Source organism: Stigmatopora argus, chromosome 2 (assembly GCF_051989625.1).
Source record: "Stigmatopora argus isolate UIUO_Sarg chromosome 2, RoL_Sarg_1.0, whole genome shotgun sequence".
Lineage (NCBI taxonomy): Eukaryota > Metazoa > Chordata > Actinopteri > Syngnathiformes > Syngnathidae > Stigmatopora > Stigmatopora argus.
The window spans coordinates 21,762,908-21,780,861 of record NC_135388.1 but is presented as its reverse complement, the minus strand read 5'-3'; the positions used below and the strand labels follow the sequence as shown (position 1 = coordinate 21,780,861).

Sequence of the window (17,954 nt, the reverse complement as noted above, 5' to 3'; positions counted from 1 at the left end):
CGTGTCATGCGATCGGCTGGCCGCCAATTCAGGGTGTCCCCCCGCCTTTGGACGGAAGTTAGCTGGGATAGGCTCCAGCAACCTCCGCGACCCTAATGAGGATATAGTGGTTCAGAAAATGAATGAATGAATGTGTTGGAGGAGGTCATTGTAAAACTGCCGTTGTGGTATTTCAATTAACACATTTCTTTTCCCAGCATGAGAGATTAAAAAGAAACTTTTCCAGGTCATCTCCCTCAGAAGAGATGCTATTTTGTTTGCCTGAATGTCCACTAAATTTGGTAGCTAGATTGCTAAAAAGGGCAGCAATCTCACACCTCATTGCTGATTCTCCGTTGTCAGGTTGGGGTCTATGGGATTTTATATTGCCATTATCTTTTATCATTTATTTATTTAATAAATATTCGTCAGTACCTTTTCTGAAATAAGCATTGTCTAAATGTTCAATATTGTGCTGGAAATTATATTTAAAAATTACTAAATAGATTAAAATAAACTGTCATTGTGTCTGGAAGGTTTAGAGATTAAGAAGAACGCGGGTGCAGATGTTTGAAGCCACATCAAAAACACATACAATAAGTACAAGGATGGATTACCTGACAGGTCCTATCCATGTAAGGCCCAAAACTGTGATGAATTTACAGGCTAATCATTTTATTCCCAGTTATTATGTACATTCACTTTTAATGGCTTAAATACACCCAGAAATTTCTTCACTTCACTTATGTACCTTTTTCCTGTCTGAAACAGACCCCCCCCCCCCCTTACACACACGTGCACTATTTAAAAAAAATCAATCCCCACCAATAAATAATCATACTGTCGCTATGTCCGTGTGTGCTAGGTGAATCAGGAGAACGTGGTGAAGGTGGGCCACAGACAAGTGGTCAACATGATCCGCCAGGGTGGGAATCACCTCCTGATTAAGGTGGTGACAGTAAGCCGACATCAGGACCCCGAGGACACATCACGTAAAAAAGGTAGAATCATATGAAATATTCCCTTTGGCAAGAAATCCTCATTAAGCCTTTTAAACTTGTTTTTTAACTGTCAAACATATAATGTTAATGGTATAGATATGCGAGACACTAAAAAAATATATAATACCTAATGATGCATATTATTAGGAAATAGTCAGATTCCAGATCAAAGCAAACTAAATGATTTATTTTCTTTTAAACATAGATGCCTGCTATCGCTAATATGCATCATCCATACAATTATACAGTATGTAATGTATTTTTTCTTTCGTATTACTTTTTATTAATTATTATTCTATTCTTTATTTTAATTAACTATCTCAGCAAAATCTAGAAACTACTTTACGCCAAAAACGTAAATGATTTTTAAATCCTATTTATTTAGACGTCAAGGGGCTAACAGTCTGTCATCTATCGTTGACCAGCCATCTTTTGAAAAATTGGTTGTACTCATATGACCTCTTTGTTAAACACTAAATTAGTTATGCAATTTTTTCAGGCCTTCTCCTTACCACTGCTAATAGGTTGTATTCAGCTCCATATGTTTTTTTGTCTACAAGTGTGTTCATGCATTCATTTTCTGAACCGCTTATCCTCACAAGGGTATTGGGGGGTGCTGGAGCCTATCCCAGCGAACTACGGGCACCAGGCAGGGACAACCTAAATCGGTGGCCAGCCAATCGCGAGGCACAAGGAGACGAAGGACAACCATTCACACTCACACTCATACCTAGGGGCAATTTAGAGTGTTCACCCAGCCTACCCTGCATGTTCTTGGTGTTTAAGATAAATCAAGAACGAATAATGTTTTTTTATTATTAACTCAAACTTGTAGAGTCAGTGATATGATGAGAAGAAAAAGGGTTCCGAACACAATGTACACTGGACTTGTATCAAGTTCTCAGTCGATGCCATTATTCTACATTAGTACATTCGCCTATCCCACCTGCTAATCACCTGTACTAGCAGAGCACACAAGAACATCAGCCTACTTTAATGGGCCGCAGTGGGCGCAGTTTTTCGTTCCAACTAATGCAGCGTGGACAGTTTAGCCAATGAGGTTTCTGCTGAAACAGAAACCACCTGATCACAATCAACTCATCTCACCTCATTTTCTGAACCGCTTTATCCTCATTACGGTCACAGGGGGTGCTCACACTTAAACCTAGGGGCAATTTAGAATGTCCAATCAGCCTACCTAATGCATGTTTTTGGAATGTGGGAGGAAACCGGAGTACCCGGAGAAAACCCACGCAGGCCCGGGGAGAACATGCAAACTCCACACAGGTGGACCAACCTGGACTTGAACCTAGGACCCCAGAGCTGCGAGGCCGACGCGCTAACGACTTGCTCCACCGGGCCTATAATCAACTGATTGTACTATTAAGAGAGGAGAATGGTTAATTTGTATCCTTTTCATCGGTTCGGCCAAAAAAACCGCACTCACAGTGGCCCTTGAGGTTTAGACACCTATTTTTAAGTATAGGTCCATTCTCTACAACAACGAAAAATGGTGTCAGAAGAGCACTATCGACAACACTTTAAATAAATAATAATTTTTGTATAAAAAGTCCTGTTATACTAGCATCAATACATCATCTTTTTCCTCCTTTTTCTGCTTTTTCTTTGGCAAGGGGGATCTTGGTAGGCACTCAGGTGCTGCTTCTTTTAGAACACCGTTCATAACTGGTGGGCATCTTGGGTGGGGCATTCGGTTAAATACTAAATATTGAAGAGTACAGCACAAATTTACCAAAATACTGTGTGTTTCTTCTGTGTCTTTAGTAAATGTGCTTTCCATCCTTATAAAATATTTGTAAGGCTGTTTCTAGAGTATTTTATTCTTTGTTATTAATGTCCATTTTACAACCTCACAATCTGCTATTATTTAATTAATTTTCTTAAGTGCACAACAGGCATTTGTAGGGAATCTTTTGCAGGTCTTCGTCTTTTGCCTACACTTGATCAGGTTTAAATAAACACAATCAGTTCTGCGACTGAAACGCTATCTTTGACTTTAAAACTACTAAGTTTAATTATCCAAAATCACATGGCATATTCTAGGCTCCCCTATCTTCATTTCTTTACTTGGAACTAGCATATGTTTGTATTACCCTCAGCTCCTCCACCACCAAAGAGAGCCCCAACTACTGCCCTGTCCATGCGCTCCAAGTCAATGACTTCTGAATTAGAAGAACTCGGTAAGAACATGCTATGTATACACTACTATTCAAAAGTTTGGGGTCAAACACCCAGATAATTTTGTGCTTTCAATTAAAAGTCAGACTTTTATTGAAATTAAATGAGTTGCAAAATGAATTGAAAATATTCTCAAGATATTTACAAGGTTAAAATATAGATTTTTATTTGAAATAATCATTTTTTTCCTTTAAATTTTGTTTCTGGCAATGATGATCCATTTTCAGCAGGTACAGCATTGCAGAGCTTTAGCATTCCAGCTGTCAACTTGTTGAGATAATCTAGGAATATGTCACCCCACACTTTGAGAAGCACCTTCTGTAAATTGGATTGACTTGATGGGCACTTCTTGCTTAACATACAGTCAAACAAGTCCCATAGCACCTCAAAGGGGTTGAGATCTGGTGATTACTATTTCAAATAGAAAACATTATTTCTAACCTTGTCAATGGCTTGACTAGATTTTCTATTAATTTTGTAATTAGTTTCATAAATACAAATTTGACTTTTTATGGTAAACACTAAATTGTATGACTTCAGTTGGTTTGTTGTTGGAATGCCAGTGTGTAATATCTCTTTTTTCTTGTTGGTTTGTCTTATTGTAATTGATCGAATAACTAGTGGAGAAAGGTAAGGATTTATATTAGACCACCACTTTTTTACCCTGTTTGTTTCTCTGCCAGCCTGAAACAATGACTTTAGGTGCTACATATTTGATTTTATTTACATTTCCACCAACTGTATGTTATTTTGGTTTGCTTCTCCTTCCTCATTTACACTCCACTTGCTCCTCTTGCTATAATGCATGAAAGCTCCTCTAGAGTAGTATATCAATAGGGTACAATTAAATCAAGTCATTCAAATGATATTAATATCTTTATTCATCTGTGTATGTCTTTATATTTGTGTTGATGAGCCTCACCTCAGAGTATTGATACTTTTGCATTAAAATACTGAGCTTGCCATGATGCCATGACAAAGTTAGGAAGGAGGGAATGAACACAATAAGAAATTGAAAAGTAAATCAGAAAATTGAATGTAACAAAAGAAGGAGGGAGAAGAAAGTAAGGTGGAGTAAATACACCATCGGTTTACAGGGTTCTTTTTTCATTCATTCATTCATTCATCTTCCATATCGCGCATCCTCAAAAGGGTTGCGGGGGTTGCTGGAGCCTAACACAGCTGACTTTGGGCGAAAGGAATACTACACCATAGATTGGTCGCCAGTCAGCCGTAGGGCACACAGAGCGACAAACGACCATCCGCAGTCACAACCATACTGCCACCAGCGGGAATCGAAACCACATCTGCCCGCACGGAAGTCAGGCGAGTTCCACCGGGTCATACGAAGTTGCATTTTTGGAAGGGCAATTTTTAATTTAATCAGACAAACAAGAATAATCATGCATTAAATTATCAATAGTAAAATAGAGAACCACAGGCTAAATAGGCATCTGTTAACATGACAGTTTTTCAGTTAAATATAGGCTAAAGGACAACAGTACAGGCAGTCGGTGGTCAGGGAGAGGAAAAAAAACCTAAGTCGCACTTAGTCCCTGGCCCAGTAGTATGGTAGTAATAATGAGGGTGATCCTACTTTGTCGTTTTTTGATTATCGCGGCCATGTCTAGTCTACATTGTCCGCAATATTTGAGGTATTACTGTATAAAATAGATTAAACACATTTAAAATACATTAAAAATAAAATTTTGATAGGCTTCTAACATAAAAAAAAACATTTCCAGACCCACTATTGAATTGAATTGAATTGGATGCTTTTATTGTCATTATATTAGTATAATGAGATTTAAAGCTACACCATGAAGTGCACAAATACAACAACAAACAAACAGACAAATAAATAATCAATACCTGAGTGATAAATGATTAACAAACCATGGGGGCACCTCTAATGTTACGATCTGTTCCGGGATGCTGTGTTCACCTTAATTCGTTGCTGGTAACCGATGTTTAATAAGTCTAAATGGTTATAGCTGAATTTAATGTCCGGTTTTGGCGAACAACTTGCAACAAGACACACAAAACAGATAAAAAGGGTGTACAGGTAGAGAAAGCCTTTGACCGCTGTATTTACTGCTCCATCTTGAAAAAATAAATACTTGAAATAAACCACAACTTTTTGTCAGTTTCAACATTAATTCAATTGAATACAGGTTGAAAATTCGTTTATTTCCCGTACCGCTTGTCCTCAAAAATGTTGCCGTGGTGCTGAAGACTATCCCAGCCAACTGTGGTCAGTAGGCGGGGTACACCCTAAGTTGGTTGCAAGCCAATCACAGGACAGAATGAGACAAACAACTGTTGACGCTCAAACTCATATCTTGGGACAATTTAGAGTTCAACCAGACTACCCTTCATGTTTTTGGAATGTTGAAGGAAACTCATTGGAGTACTCGAAGAAAACCCACAGAGGTACTCTCTGGAAGGTGGAACCCATCGGGGTTCAACCCCTCAATCTCAGAACTGTGAGGCAGATGTACTAACCACTCTTTCACCATTCCCGCTTGTTTAAAATTGATTCGTAAATAATTGTTTTTATTTCTTATGTTTAATTTTACCCATAAACTCCCAGTTAAATTAGAATTGGGGTTTGGGTGTTCAAACCGGTTCTCAACAGCCGCAATGCATGCAGGTATTCATTACCAACTGATGAAGAGGAAACATTTCCACCAATCTAGTGTTTTAAAAGTGTAATCAGTTGCTTGCAGTCATGTGCTGCTTGCTTCAGTAGAAACCTCATTGGTTAAACTGTCCGTGCTGTAGCATTTGGAACAAAAAAACACTACCCACTGTGGCCCTTTGTGGAATAGTTCAGACATCCCTGGCTAATATATTTAATCGGATTGATATAGAAATGTACCATATTTTCTCGCATGTATGTCGTATTATTAACATAAAAAAAGATGACTGAATCAAGGCTACGGAGTATATATGCGCACAAAATAGACTTGACATGCACGAAACTGCAAGGTGACAAAGACGAAACACCATAACGCAAGACAGTGCGGCCGATACGATCATTTATTTCAAAATAGAGAAAAGATAAACAGATAAAACGCTAAATAAAATGTATTTTGACATCTATGAATGAAATTCAAGAAAGAAAAAAAAGTATCTTGCCTAAAACGTGAAAAAACTCACAAAAAACTACATGTGCCTGCCATTGCTCACTCAGGGCCCTGCCATCATAGATTTTATCGGAGACCTGGACAGACTTCCTGGTTGTACTGCTCGCGTGACTTCCTTTTTGAATTCGTCCACGTGCAGGCAACACCCTTTCGGAATGTGCAATCCAGCTGTCGATCCTTTCGATTCATACAGTATCTCAGAAATACAATGTGCGATGATTTTTCTTAAGGTTTTCCCTTCAAATTATAATACATTTGTACTCCCTATTAAAACCATGAATATGGAGGTGAATATTGGGAATCAGGGGGCGTCTTTTACGAGAGAAATCGTAAAATTCAACGATTTTAAGGCAATTTTAAGGGTACGGCTTAAAGGCGGAGGCGGTCTATATGCGAGAAAATACGGTACTAGTACTTTATAAAAGTGTGGCTCCAATGCTGAGAAGCAAATTTACAAATTGAAAATATGTGTTACCCTAAAGAAATGGTCAATGTTGTTATAGTAAGACTCAACAATGTTTTCTGTCATCCCTAAGCCACTCTAAGGAAAAAGAAAGGTGGTAAGTTATTGTTGCCATGTCAAAATTATGAGATGTTTTTTTTTTTTTGCTATTATCTATTAGGATTTTTTTTTGTTATTGTCAGTGACTTTGACTTTAATCTAAAGAAATAATGGTCCTCCTATACCATAATTTTTTTTTATTTACTCTGGTTTGTGACACTGCAATTGTCTCTCCCAACCACTGCATGATTTAATGTGGTAGTAACTCAAAAACTGTTCCTGTTCATCTGCCCACTTATTGGGGAATGTATTGTTTGTCATCCATTGGGACTGCTTTATTTTAAGAAGACAATTGCACTCTTTAATATTTTTAACTGGTAGCGCACCATTTTTTTTCTTTACTTTTATTATGCCCAACTAACCACATTCTTCTTTGTAGTACTGACAAGAGAACGCTATGCAAAACAGGGCATGCGAAGCAGTATGAAGTGTGTCTGTGAATGTGTTTATGTCACCAAAACACATTCCTCCCTAAAGCCAATGTTTGTTAATTACGTCTGAAAAAAATAAAAAAATCTGCTGTCATTTCCTTTTGTCATGTCTGCTTTTCTTCATTCATCCTGTGTCACTGCAAGCGTGTGTGTTTGTGAGTGGATACAGCAGATTTGGGCGTGTTTCCATGAGAAAACAGTTTATTCCAACAAATGTTTCAGTCAGAGGTTTTTTTTTATATGACATTGCTGCAATTCAATTGTGAGACAACTTCTCCAAAAACTAAATGCTTTACTGTGTCTGGGGAGACAGGTGTCTGTGGGTGTCTCTGTGACTGTGTGACTGTACTGACGGCACAGTAGTAAAGGAGTTAAGGTCATTGATGTTCCTTTCCTCCCCTCTCCTCTGTGTGTAGATGCGCAGAAGAAGAGGATTGTTTTCCAAGTCACTCTAAGTAACCACACCGCGTGATGCATGGAAGCTTTTTGACATTATAGAGACAGTCAGGGAGGTGATACAGACAGAGGCTAGATCCGGGCTAGCATGTAGCTTCTATGATCCTTACGGTTGGCGCTATCCAATGGCATCATCACAGAGGGGCGTTCCATTCAGACAAGTGTGTTATTGACAACTTTACCACATAACAAAATGGACCGAAAAAGAGAGGGTTCAAAAAGAAAGCTACCCAGCATACTTGAGGGACAAACAATTCATTTCTCATTTGATATTGTTTTAGGAACAACCCTAATACTTGGATGATGCTATTAACTCGGCTGCTTGGAAAGAGTTTGCACGGCTTCCAAGGCTTGAAACACTCAAGATATTCCATGTACGGTTGCGCCCTCTGTACCGTTTTCTGTTGCAGTTTCGATTGCAATTGAGTATGGAAGGAAGGATCTTGTAAATGATTAGATTGCATTTGGCTCATGAGATCCTTATTGAAGCTTTGCAAACAGAAAAAACTCAGTAATTTACCTTTTTGATTCATAAAATTATGAATCGCTTTGCCTTTTCCAGACAAAGTTGACGAGATGACGCATGCCCAGAAGACAGCGCCAGTTGATATGAAGATTGCAACAATTAAACCACGCCCATCGAGTCGCTGCTTGATAACACCCACTGAACTAAATGTAAGATAAGCAGGAGTGGAACAAGTTCATTCATTCATTCAGTTTCTGAACTGTTTATCCTCATAAGGGTCATTGGGGGTGCTGGAGCCTATAACAGCTCACTTCGGGCCAGAGACGCCGGACACCCTGAATTGGTGGCCAGCCGATCATTCTAACTCACACTCACACCTAGGGACCATTTAGAGAGTGTCCAACCCGCCTACCATGCATGTTTTTCAATGTGGGAGGAAACCGGAGTACCTGGGGAAAAAACACACAAGCCTGGGGAGAACATGCAAACTCCACACAGGTGAACGTGACCTGGACTTGAACCCAGGACCCCAGAGCTGTGAGGCCGACGCACTAACCACTCGCGCTAACCACTCGTCCCACCGGGCCGCGAGATGGACTTGCCATCAACAATAAATAGACAAAGACTACCACAAGATGATGAACAATGGCTCACAAAGACAGTTGGAAATCTTACTAATTAGGCAAGACAGGAACTAAAACAAAAAGAAACATATAGAGGGGAACAAACAATACTAAATCCCAAAGCAAAACAGATCATGATCGCTACATAATAGTCCCAGCAAGAATGCTAAAGCCACAATGCAACTGGCTATACGTATGACTATCGTTACATATAACATTCATGTGCAATGTTGTGTCCATTATTTTTATCTAATTTTGGTATTTTTACCCTAAGCTTTATTATTGTGTTCATGATCAAAATTGACCAGTTTGTGTATGAAAAATCAATGATATTTTTTATACCCATATTTGAAAATTAGTTATTCTTTACTCTTGACTCAAAAATAAAGGCAAAGATTTATTATTTTCAGGATGAGTTAAATCACAGATCAAATTGAGCCACAAGCAAACATGTGGCCAGAATTTTACTACAAAATATTTAAATGTTTACTTTTGGCTTGAACTGAACAAAACAAAGTTCATTTTTTCATTTTTATTCTAAGGATAAAGATTGTAGAGCTTTGAAAATGGTTTTCTTTGCATCATTAACAATTTTGACTTTCACAGTCAATGTACCATGACCGCCAAGGAGTAGCAGTGGTTCCACCCACTGTTCCAGGAGCCCTCCTTGGTTTACCAGAAAAGGGCATGCTAAGGAAGCAAAAATCCATAGGTATGATTACAGTTGAGTGCATACAGTATACTGAATATGCAAGTATGGTGGCAGCTACCTGTAAATATGCATTTTATGTGTGTTTTTAATTCACTCTAATCTTATATCAATGCTGAGAGGAATTGTTCTGTGTGCTAGCAGATTTACCATTTCCATTCTTAATGACGGAGGTTGAAGAATAATTATCAGTGTTTACATTGAGTTGCATTGCAGCAAAATGTTATTAGTAAACCTTTATACAGCAACAAGGAGACAGACAACCATGCACACTCACACCCATACCTAGGGGCAATTTAGAGTGTCCAATCAGCCTACCATGCATGTCTTTGGAATGTGGGAGGAACCGGAGTACCCGGAGAAAACCCACGCAGAACATGCAAACTCCACACAGTTGGACCGACCTGGATTTGAACCCACGTCCCCCACTGTGAGGCCGATGCGTTATTCACTGAGCCGCTGGGCCGCGTGGTGACTTTGTCACATCACGGAATACAATTGTCTTTCAATGACACCAAGTTTTGCTATTTCAAAATTAAGTAAAATATTCATTTACTTGAGAATCACACCTGAAGGGGGTGCCACGTTTGCAGCAAGGCACATTCCAGTGAGTCTCATCTCATCTCATTTTCTGAACCGCTTTATCCTCATTAGGGTCGTGGGGGTGCTGGAGCGAATCCCAGCTTTCTACGGGCCAGAGGCGGGGGACACCCTGAATTGGTGGCCAGCCGATCGCATGGCACAAGGAGACGGACAACCATGCACACTCACACCCATACCTAGGGGTAGTTTAGAGTGTCCAATCAGCCTACCATGCATGTTTTTGGAATGTGGGAGGAACCGGAGTACCCGGAGCAAACCCACGCAGGACGAGAGAACATGCAAACTCCACACAGATGGACATAACCTGGATTGGAACCCAGGACTATTCCAGTGAGTAAATTGTATATTTCTCTTCATTTTCCATACCACTTATACTCACTCACAAGGGCCGTGGGGGTTGCTGGAGCCTATGCTAGTTAACTTTAGGTGGGGGATATCCTGAATGGTTGCCAGCCAATCAAATGTCATTGCAGTCAAATAAAAAATAAAAAAGCCAACTCTGGGCACCAGGCAGGGGACACGATGAATTGGTGGCCAGTCTATATTGTACAAGGAGACGGACAACCACTGACATTCACACTCAAACCCAGGGGCAATTTAGACTGTTCAACCAGCCTACCCTGCATGTTTTTGAGGTGTGGGAGGAAACTGGAATACAGTCGATCGAACCTACAATCTTAGATCTGTGAGGCCGACGCACCTCCTCAAATAAAACATTCATTACCTTTATGTTAAGTTTTTGGTGTGCCGAGTCTGACCAAAATGCAGGGAAGCAGGGAAAGATAAGGGAATAGGGAGACTAACATGTTCTTTATTAAACATAAACTTGTACTCCAAAAATAAAACCTCAGAAACAAAACCCAGGGAAAAGTACCAAATTAACAACTTTAAGAAACCGTAAAAATACGTGTCGGCAAGAGGAACTTGGGACTTGGAGGACGAGACCGGATTAGGGCAGACGAGAGCAGGACAAAGCTGAACTAGCCAGACGATCCGACAAAGGGCTGGCAAAAGCACAAGGTTTAAATAGAGAGACATGGGTTGACAATCAGAATCACCTGGGTGACACGGGAGGCAGTGTGCAGGAGAGACACAAGGGACGGGAAACAACAGGTGAACACAATGGACAATTTCAGGGACAATTCACAAAGGAGTAGATCCAAGACTAGCAAAAACCAAACTAAAGCCCCAGAAACCTACTTACCTAACAGATGCCAAGACGATCACATGCCAACTCAAGTGTAGAGGTCATTTTGCACCCGCCCGGAGATTGGGGAGACAATAAACGTGTGTAGGAGATGGAGGTCACCGCAAAATACTGATAAAGGCAGGAAAGCACAGCAAATGCAAAGCTATAAATAAAAAGGCAATCCCAGAACCTGCCGGTAATCACCGGCGGTAAGGGGTGCTGTCAGGCTGAAGGAGTTCTATCGGCCTTTTCAGCCCACAAGACTCAGAAGGCAGCTGATGCATACTGCCTGGCCAAGCGGCATGTGGCTCTGGTGGTCTCTGAAGCAAAAACCTTGCCATGAGAATAGTTTGTTGAGACCATGGAGATCAACTTCCTCTGAGTGGCTTCAAGGAAATGTTGGTCCACCATCCGACGTCTGAGTAGGGAAAAGCGGTGGGTCATCAACACAGTGTATAGTGGAGATGGTCCGCTGCTGACCTTGCTTCTGGATGTTGTGAATCAGTCGGCCAAATACTTTGAAGAGTTCCTTAGCTCCACTAACATGCCTTCCCATGAGGAAGAAGAGCCTAGGGAGTCAGAGATGATCTCCAGGGGTTGAAGTCTCTAAGGTGGATAAAAATTCCTAGGTAGCAAGGCCTCAGGGTTGGATGAGAGCCATCCAGAGTTTCTAAAGGCTCTGGATGGTGTGGGGTCTTGGTTGACACACCTCTGCAACATTACGTGGACATCGGGGACAGTGCCTCTGGATTGGCAGACAGCGGTGGTGGTTCCTCTTTTTAAAAAGTGAAACCGGATGGTGTGTTCCAATTATAAGGGAATCACACTCCTCGTGGGAGTTCGCCCAACCAGTCTACATTTGCTTTGTGGACTTGGAGAAGGCCTTCAACAAGTCTAGTTCCGTGTACCCATCAGTAAGTCAGATCCATTTCCAGTGGGAGTGGAACTCCACCAGGGCTGCCCTATGTCACCAATTGTGTTCATAACTTTTATGAACAGAATAATTAGACGCTGTCGTGACGTTAAGGGATTCCCGTTTGATGGCCTCAGAACTGCATCCCTGGTTTTTACAGATAGTCTGGTTCTGTTGGCTCCATCAGGTTGTGATCACTTGAACGATTCACAACCCAGTCTGAAGTCGGGATGAGAATCAGCACCTACAAATCTGAGACCATGGTCGCAGTCGGAAAAAGGTGGCATGACCTCTCCGGGTCAAGGATGAGGTCCTTCCTCAAGTGGAGGAGTTTAAATATCTTGAGGTCTTGTTCACAAGTGAGGAAAAAATGGAGCCGGAGATTGACAGGCATATCAATGCAGTGTCTACATTGATGCGGAATTTTCTTGATGAATTTCCTTTGTCTTCTTTTAAATAAAATACTAGTATAAAATACAATACTAGTATTGTATATACAAATACTAGTATTTGTATTTAATCATTAAACGCTGTTTTAAGATGGATTTTGAAAAATTTCTGGTGCTGCAGAAATTCAGCGGGGCGTCGTCCAACCCAGTCCGCTCACGGCGCACTATTCTCGGATAGGCTCGGGGGGAACCCCCGCCGATTTTTAAAGTGCTCAAACTCGGGAAATATATGGAGCTCGATAATGAAACTCAGCATGTGTCATTAAAATCCGCCCACGAAGCACTGTTCCCGGGGAGAAACCCCTCCGATGACCGTAGGGATATGATTTACCTACTCGGCGGGCTGGATTAAAAATCCTAACGGGCCGTATATGGCCCGCGGGCCGAGGTTGCAAAACTTGTACACACACGATCCGGGGGCGGGGCGAGCGCGCGAATCCCGTTTCAGCGAAACCTCCGTTCGGCCGAACCGCCATTCGGTGGAACGTCCATTCGGCGACCTGTCCGTCTGTCAAACGTCCGTCGGCGAAACGTCTTTAGGCGAATCATCCCAGTACCATTAAACATCAACAACTCATTTGAAATAAATCCTGAATAAAAGTACCTTTCATATGAGCCCAAGTGATTAATATGAGAATATTTTATTGTGCAATCAACTGTTGGCAAAGAGGCTTATGGAATTAATTTCTATTAAAAATATATTTGTAATCCTACATCTTAATTTGTGAGTAATTCATTAATACTATAATTTTGTTGCCAATCATTTTGACATTCTTTCAAAATGTAACAGTATTTTAAACATATACATTTATACTTTCTCCCCAATTCTTTTCAAGGTACAACGGAAGAAGAAAAACAGGGATACCTTACCCCTCCGTTACTTAAGTTCTCCCGCAGTCTCTCAATGCCAGATACATCAGAGGATATTCCTCCTCCCCCAGCAATTTCACCCCCTTCGCCACCTGCTTATAACTCACCTGCTGGCTCAACACCCAAGAGTTACGATACCACAAGACCAAGCTTCACCCAGAACTCACCTAATGCAGTGACGACTATTTGTAGAACCTCAGATGTTGGTACATTAAGGCGGGGCTATCGCAGACAGAGTTCAGAGCATTTTGAGAGCCCACGCATGCGAGGGCGCACAACGGTGCCTGAAAATCCTTACTCTGAGATAGGCAGTAAGAGTTTGTATGTGCCAGCGAAACCCGCTCGAAGGAAGGGTATGCTTGTAAAACAGTCAAATGTTGAAGACAGTCCAGAAAAAACGTGTCATATGGCCGCAAACCTCTCGGCCCCAGCTTCCATGCCTACCACACCTGTTGAGAGAACATGCTCGTCCATCCCCATTCCTACCATCATTGTCAAGGAACCCTCCACCAGTAGCAGTGGAAAGAGCAGCCAGGGTAGCAGTATGGAGATTGAGCCAACAACCCCAGAACACCCATCTCTGATGACATATGTTGGTGGTAGTGGTGGTCTGCGACCAGAAGACCCAATGTCGCTAAGCAACCCATTTGCGGCAGCCATTGCTGGTGCCGTGCGTGACCGTGAGAAAAGGCTTGAGGCAAAAAAACATTCTATTGCCTTCCAGTCTATAGATATTGGAGATGATGACTTAATTGGTCCAACTCCGATGCCTCGTCTTCGGCAGTCAAAGTCCATCGATGAGGGCATGTTTGGGAGTGACGAGCGACTCCGAAGGATGATGGCTCCCCCAGTGCACCTTGGACCTCCTGTTGGTGGAGGAAGTGGAAACATGACAGATTTTAATACTCCAGAGCCCACAGTGGTTAGGGAGCCTCTAAACACGAAAACAGGTCAATGTCCCAACCTAGACAGTCCCGTTAGTCTCCCAGCCACTCCCCCAAAGAGCCACTATCGGGCCAATGGAACCTACCTTCACCCTATTACAGGAAAACCTCTGGACCCTAATTCTCCTCTTGCTTTGGCCCTTGCAGCTCGTGACCGAGCAATGAAGGAACAGCAAAATCATCAAAATACACAAAAAAATCTCCCTCAGCTTTCGCAAAGTCCCAAAAATGAAGCTCAGTCCCTCCCTCTGCAGCCAAGCCACAAACCAGACCTCAACCAGCCACTCTTCATTGATACCAAGTTGCGGTCTGGGATTGAGACAAGTTTTGCTGCAATCTCATCAGCAACCATGGGCCGTCCAGGGCGAGGTGGCTTGCGGAGGCAAATGACTGAGCAAAAATATGAGTCTCATGTGGCCCAGGAGGACCGACAGAATCAGACAGTTGAGGAGAGGAAAAGCTCAACAGGAGATGTGGCTGACACACCTAAATCAGCTGGACTGTTGATGGTTCATACAAGTACAGAATCAAGCAACAAGGTAAATAACCATGAGTTGGAAGGGCAGGATAGCAACAGGCCATCTGAGCTGAAAGACCCAAATCAACCGGATCCTCGCATTGGCCCTACATTGTCTATCATTCCCCAGCCCTCCTCAACACGAAGACGTAGTGTTCCTTTAGGTGAATCCCTGGATGAACCTGTGAAACTACCCTTCCGGATACCCCCTCCTCCTCTGGCATCAGTTGACATTGATGAGGATTTTGACTATGTAGAGCCACTCCCACCTCCTCTAGAGTTTGCAAACAGTATTGACATCCCTGATGACCAGGCTTCTGCCATTGCACAGATGCTTCAGCAACAGAGGAGAAATGGGGGGCCTCTGCTACCCTCATACAATATTCATGGCCCTCCACCTGTTACTGATCAACACAAACGGGTAAAGAACAGTATGCCCCCTTCATATCCTCCTCCACCAGATCAAGAGGCTGGAATAGGGGACTCTGGTATTGAAGAGGTAGATAGCCGCAGCAGTGGAGACCCTCAGCACATGGAGACCACTAGCACGGTGTCAAGCATTTCTACCCTTTCATCAGAGGGAGGATTCTGTGACACCACCCTGGAGAGCCTATATGCTACTGCAGATGGCCATTCTTTTATGGTGGATAGGCCCCCTGTACCACCCAAGCCCAAAGCCAAATCAGTCATCAACAAATCACTTTACCATGATGCCCTAATTGAAGAACCACCAGAATCGTATGGTTCGCCACCTCAGGTGCATCCCGCTCATACTTCATCTTCTGAACCTCCGAGGACACCCACTCAAAGGACATCCAAACTATGGGGTGATCAACCCCCTGAGCTTCATAGCCCTCCATTTACACAAGACATCAAGAACACAGTTATCACGGAGTTGAGCTCTATTCTTCAAAACATGAATCGAGATAAGCCACCCAAATCAGGAAATAGCCTCGACTCCCCCATAGGAGACCAAGGAGCCTTTGGAACAAGGTAAAATATGACTCATTTATTTCTCTTTTGACTGAAAACTTAAGTTGTATTGCTTAGGAGCACTTATTTCTTTAATATGCCTTTGTCGAGACTTTTTTTTTTACAGCAATGTTGTTATATATGTGTACCTTATAATACAGTCATACCTTTACTTACGAAATTAATTCGTTCCAGAATTTTTTTCGTAACTTGAAAATTTCACAAGTAGATCAGTACTTTATATGTAAATTCTCTAATGGGTTTCATGGTACTCGTACAACTATCAACTAAACCCTTTAAAATTGGTCAACATGTCCCAATTTTGTAAGAAAGATGTGAGAAACACAAAAATGAGAGAAAATGATCCTAAAATTATTTATTAATTTCACAAAATTAATAACGTGTGTATATATATATATATATATATATATATATATATATATATATATATATATATATTCTACCCATGTTGAAACGCATAGGAACAAGAGAAAGCTACCAGGATGCAACATAGAGATAGCACACAAACATGAACACACATTTAATAAACACCATTAAGAATTCAAACAACAACATTAATGAACAACAAACATTAACGTTTTATGATTTCTTTGAAATTTAATTTTACACCTATTTTATAAGTTCGTATAGGTTCTTACCTGCTTCTGCAGTGCTGGTTGACGAACATTTTGGAAAAAAACTATACAAAGACGATTGCCTTTGACAACTTTTAATAATGTTTCTAACATGCACAAGCAAACGTCGTCAAAGTGGGCACGACTCGTGAATACTTTTTCAGGATGTTTTTTCCACAATGTTGGAAAGTTCGTTTCTCCCCCGTTTTTTTCCTGATTTATGTTGTTGCGATGGTGGCTGCTTCCTCCTTGGCTGCCTTCTCGTTGAATTCCTTGTGTATTGCCAAGCGTTGCATTTTGAATTGAATTTAATGATTTTATTGTCATTATATAACTCATGCTCCATTGAGAGTTCGTTCAGGATATTTTTCCACAAATCGGAAAGTTTGTTTCTCTCCCGTTTTTTTCTGATTTGTGCTGTTGCAATGGTAGCTGGTTCCTTCTTGGCTGCCTTCTTGTTGAATTCCTCGTGTATTGCCGAGCGTTGCATTTAGTTTTGGTGCACATCGACTCGTCAACATCCTTATTGAATGGAATTGAATGATTTTATTGTCATTATACAAGTATGAGATTTCAAAGCTTTCCCCACATAGTGCACAAATAACAGCAGACGGACAAATAAATAAATGAATAAATAGTCCACGTGAGGTCAGCAAAGTGAAGCACGCTTGTTCTGTCGTTGTTGTTGTTGTTACATCACCTCAGGCGCCTGACGATTACCCTCAGCAGCGCTAGAGCTGCCACTGGAACGTGGATTAGTTCATCCAGGGGGTAGCCGGAGGTGTGGGGCAGTGCGAATATATCCGGCTGGATGAAAAACGTAGGGCGCCACGTTCCTGGGTGGCAGCTTTGGGTGGTTTTGTTGGATTCGCAGGCCGCGACGGGCGGCCTCTCAGGAGACATCTCGTGAAGGTTCCAACTGTTGTCTCCCCTTGTTCTGTCTAAAGTCCAGGATGAGTTCCATGGTTGGTTTTGGAGATGTTCAGCGCCAAGTCGCACCACTCGCTGAGTCTATGGATGCAACAACAAACAAGCAGACACAATCAATACATAGTATGGATAAATAATCATTAAATAATCAATAAATAAGTAACAAATAAGTAGTCCAAGTGAGGTCAGCAGAGCGGAGCGGGCTTGTTCCGTCAGAGTCCAGGATGAGTGTCCAGCATGGTGCCACAGTTTTTGGAGACGTTCAGCGCCTAGTTGCACCGCTCGCTGAGTCTATGGACGCTATAACAAACAGGCAAACACATAGAAATCAATATATAGTGATGATAAATAAATAGT

General features: G+C 41.6%; 1 protein-coding gene across 4 annotated transcripts in view; it reads left to right on the top strand.

Annotated features, from left to right (window-relative positions):
• Nucleotides 1-17,954, top strand: part of LOC144066958 (SH3 and multiple ankyrin repeat domains protein 2-like) — a 228,529-nt gene that overhangs the window by 176,933 nt on the left and 33,642 nt on the right. For 2 of the 4 annotated variants that reach the window (XM_077590397.1, XM_077590419.1), the window contains 7 exons: nucleotides 845-980; nucleotides 3,101-3,181; nucleotides 6,865-6,888; nucleotides 7,738-7,776; nucleotides 8,340-8,452; nucleotides 9,473-9,578; nucleotides 13,566-16,053. In XM_077590397.1, the coding sequence (XP_077446523.1) occupies nucleotides 845-980; nucleotides 3,101-3,181; nucleotides 6,865-6,888; nucleotides 7,738-7,776; nucleotides 8,340-8,452; nucleotides 9,473-9,578; nucleotides 13,566-16,053 (2,987 nt within the window). The remainder of the gene's footprint in view (nucleotides 1-844; nucleotides 981-3,100; nucleotides 3,182-6,864; nucleotides 6,889-7,737; nucleotides 7,777-8,339; nucleotides 8,453-9,472; nucleotides 9,579-13,565; nucleotides 16,054-17,954) is intronic. The other 2 variants (XM_077590404.1, XM_077590411.1) reach the window with 2 other exon arrangements.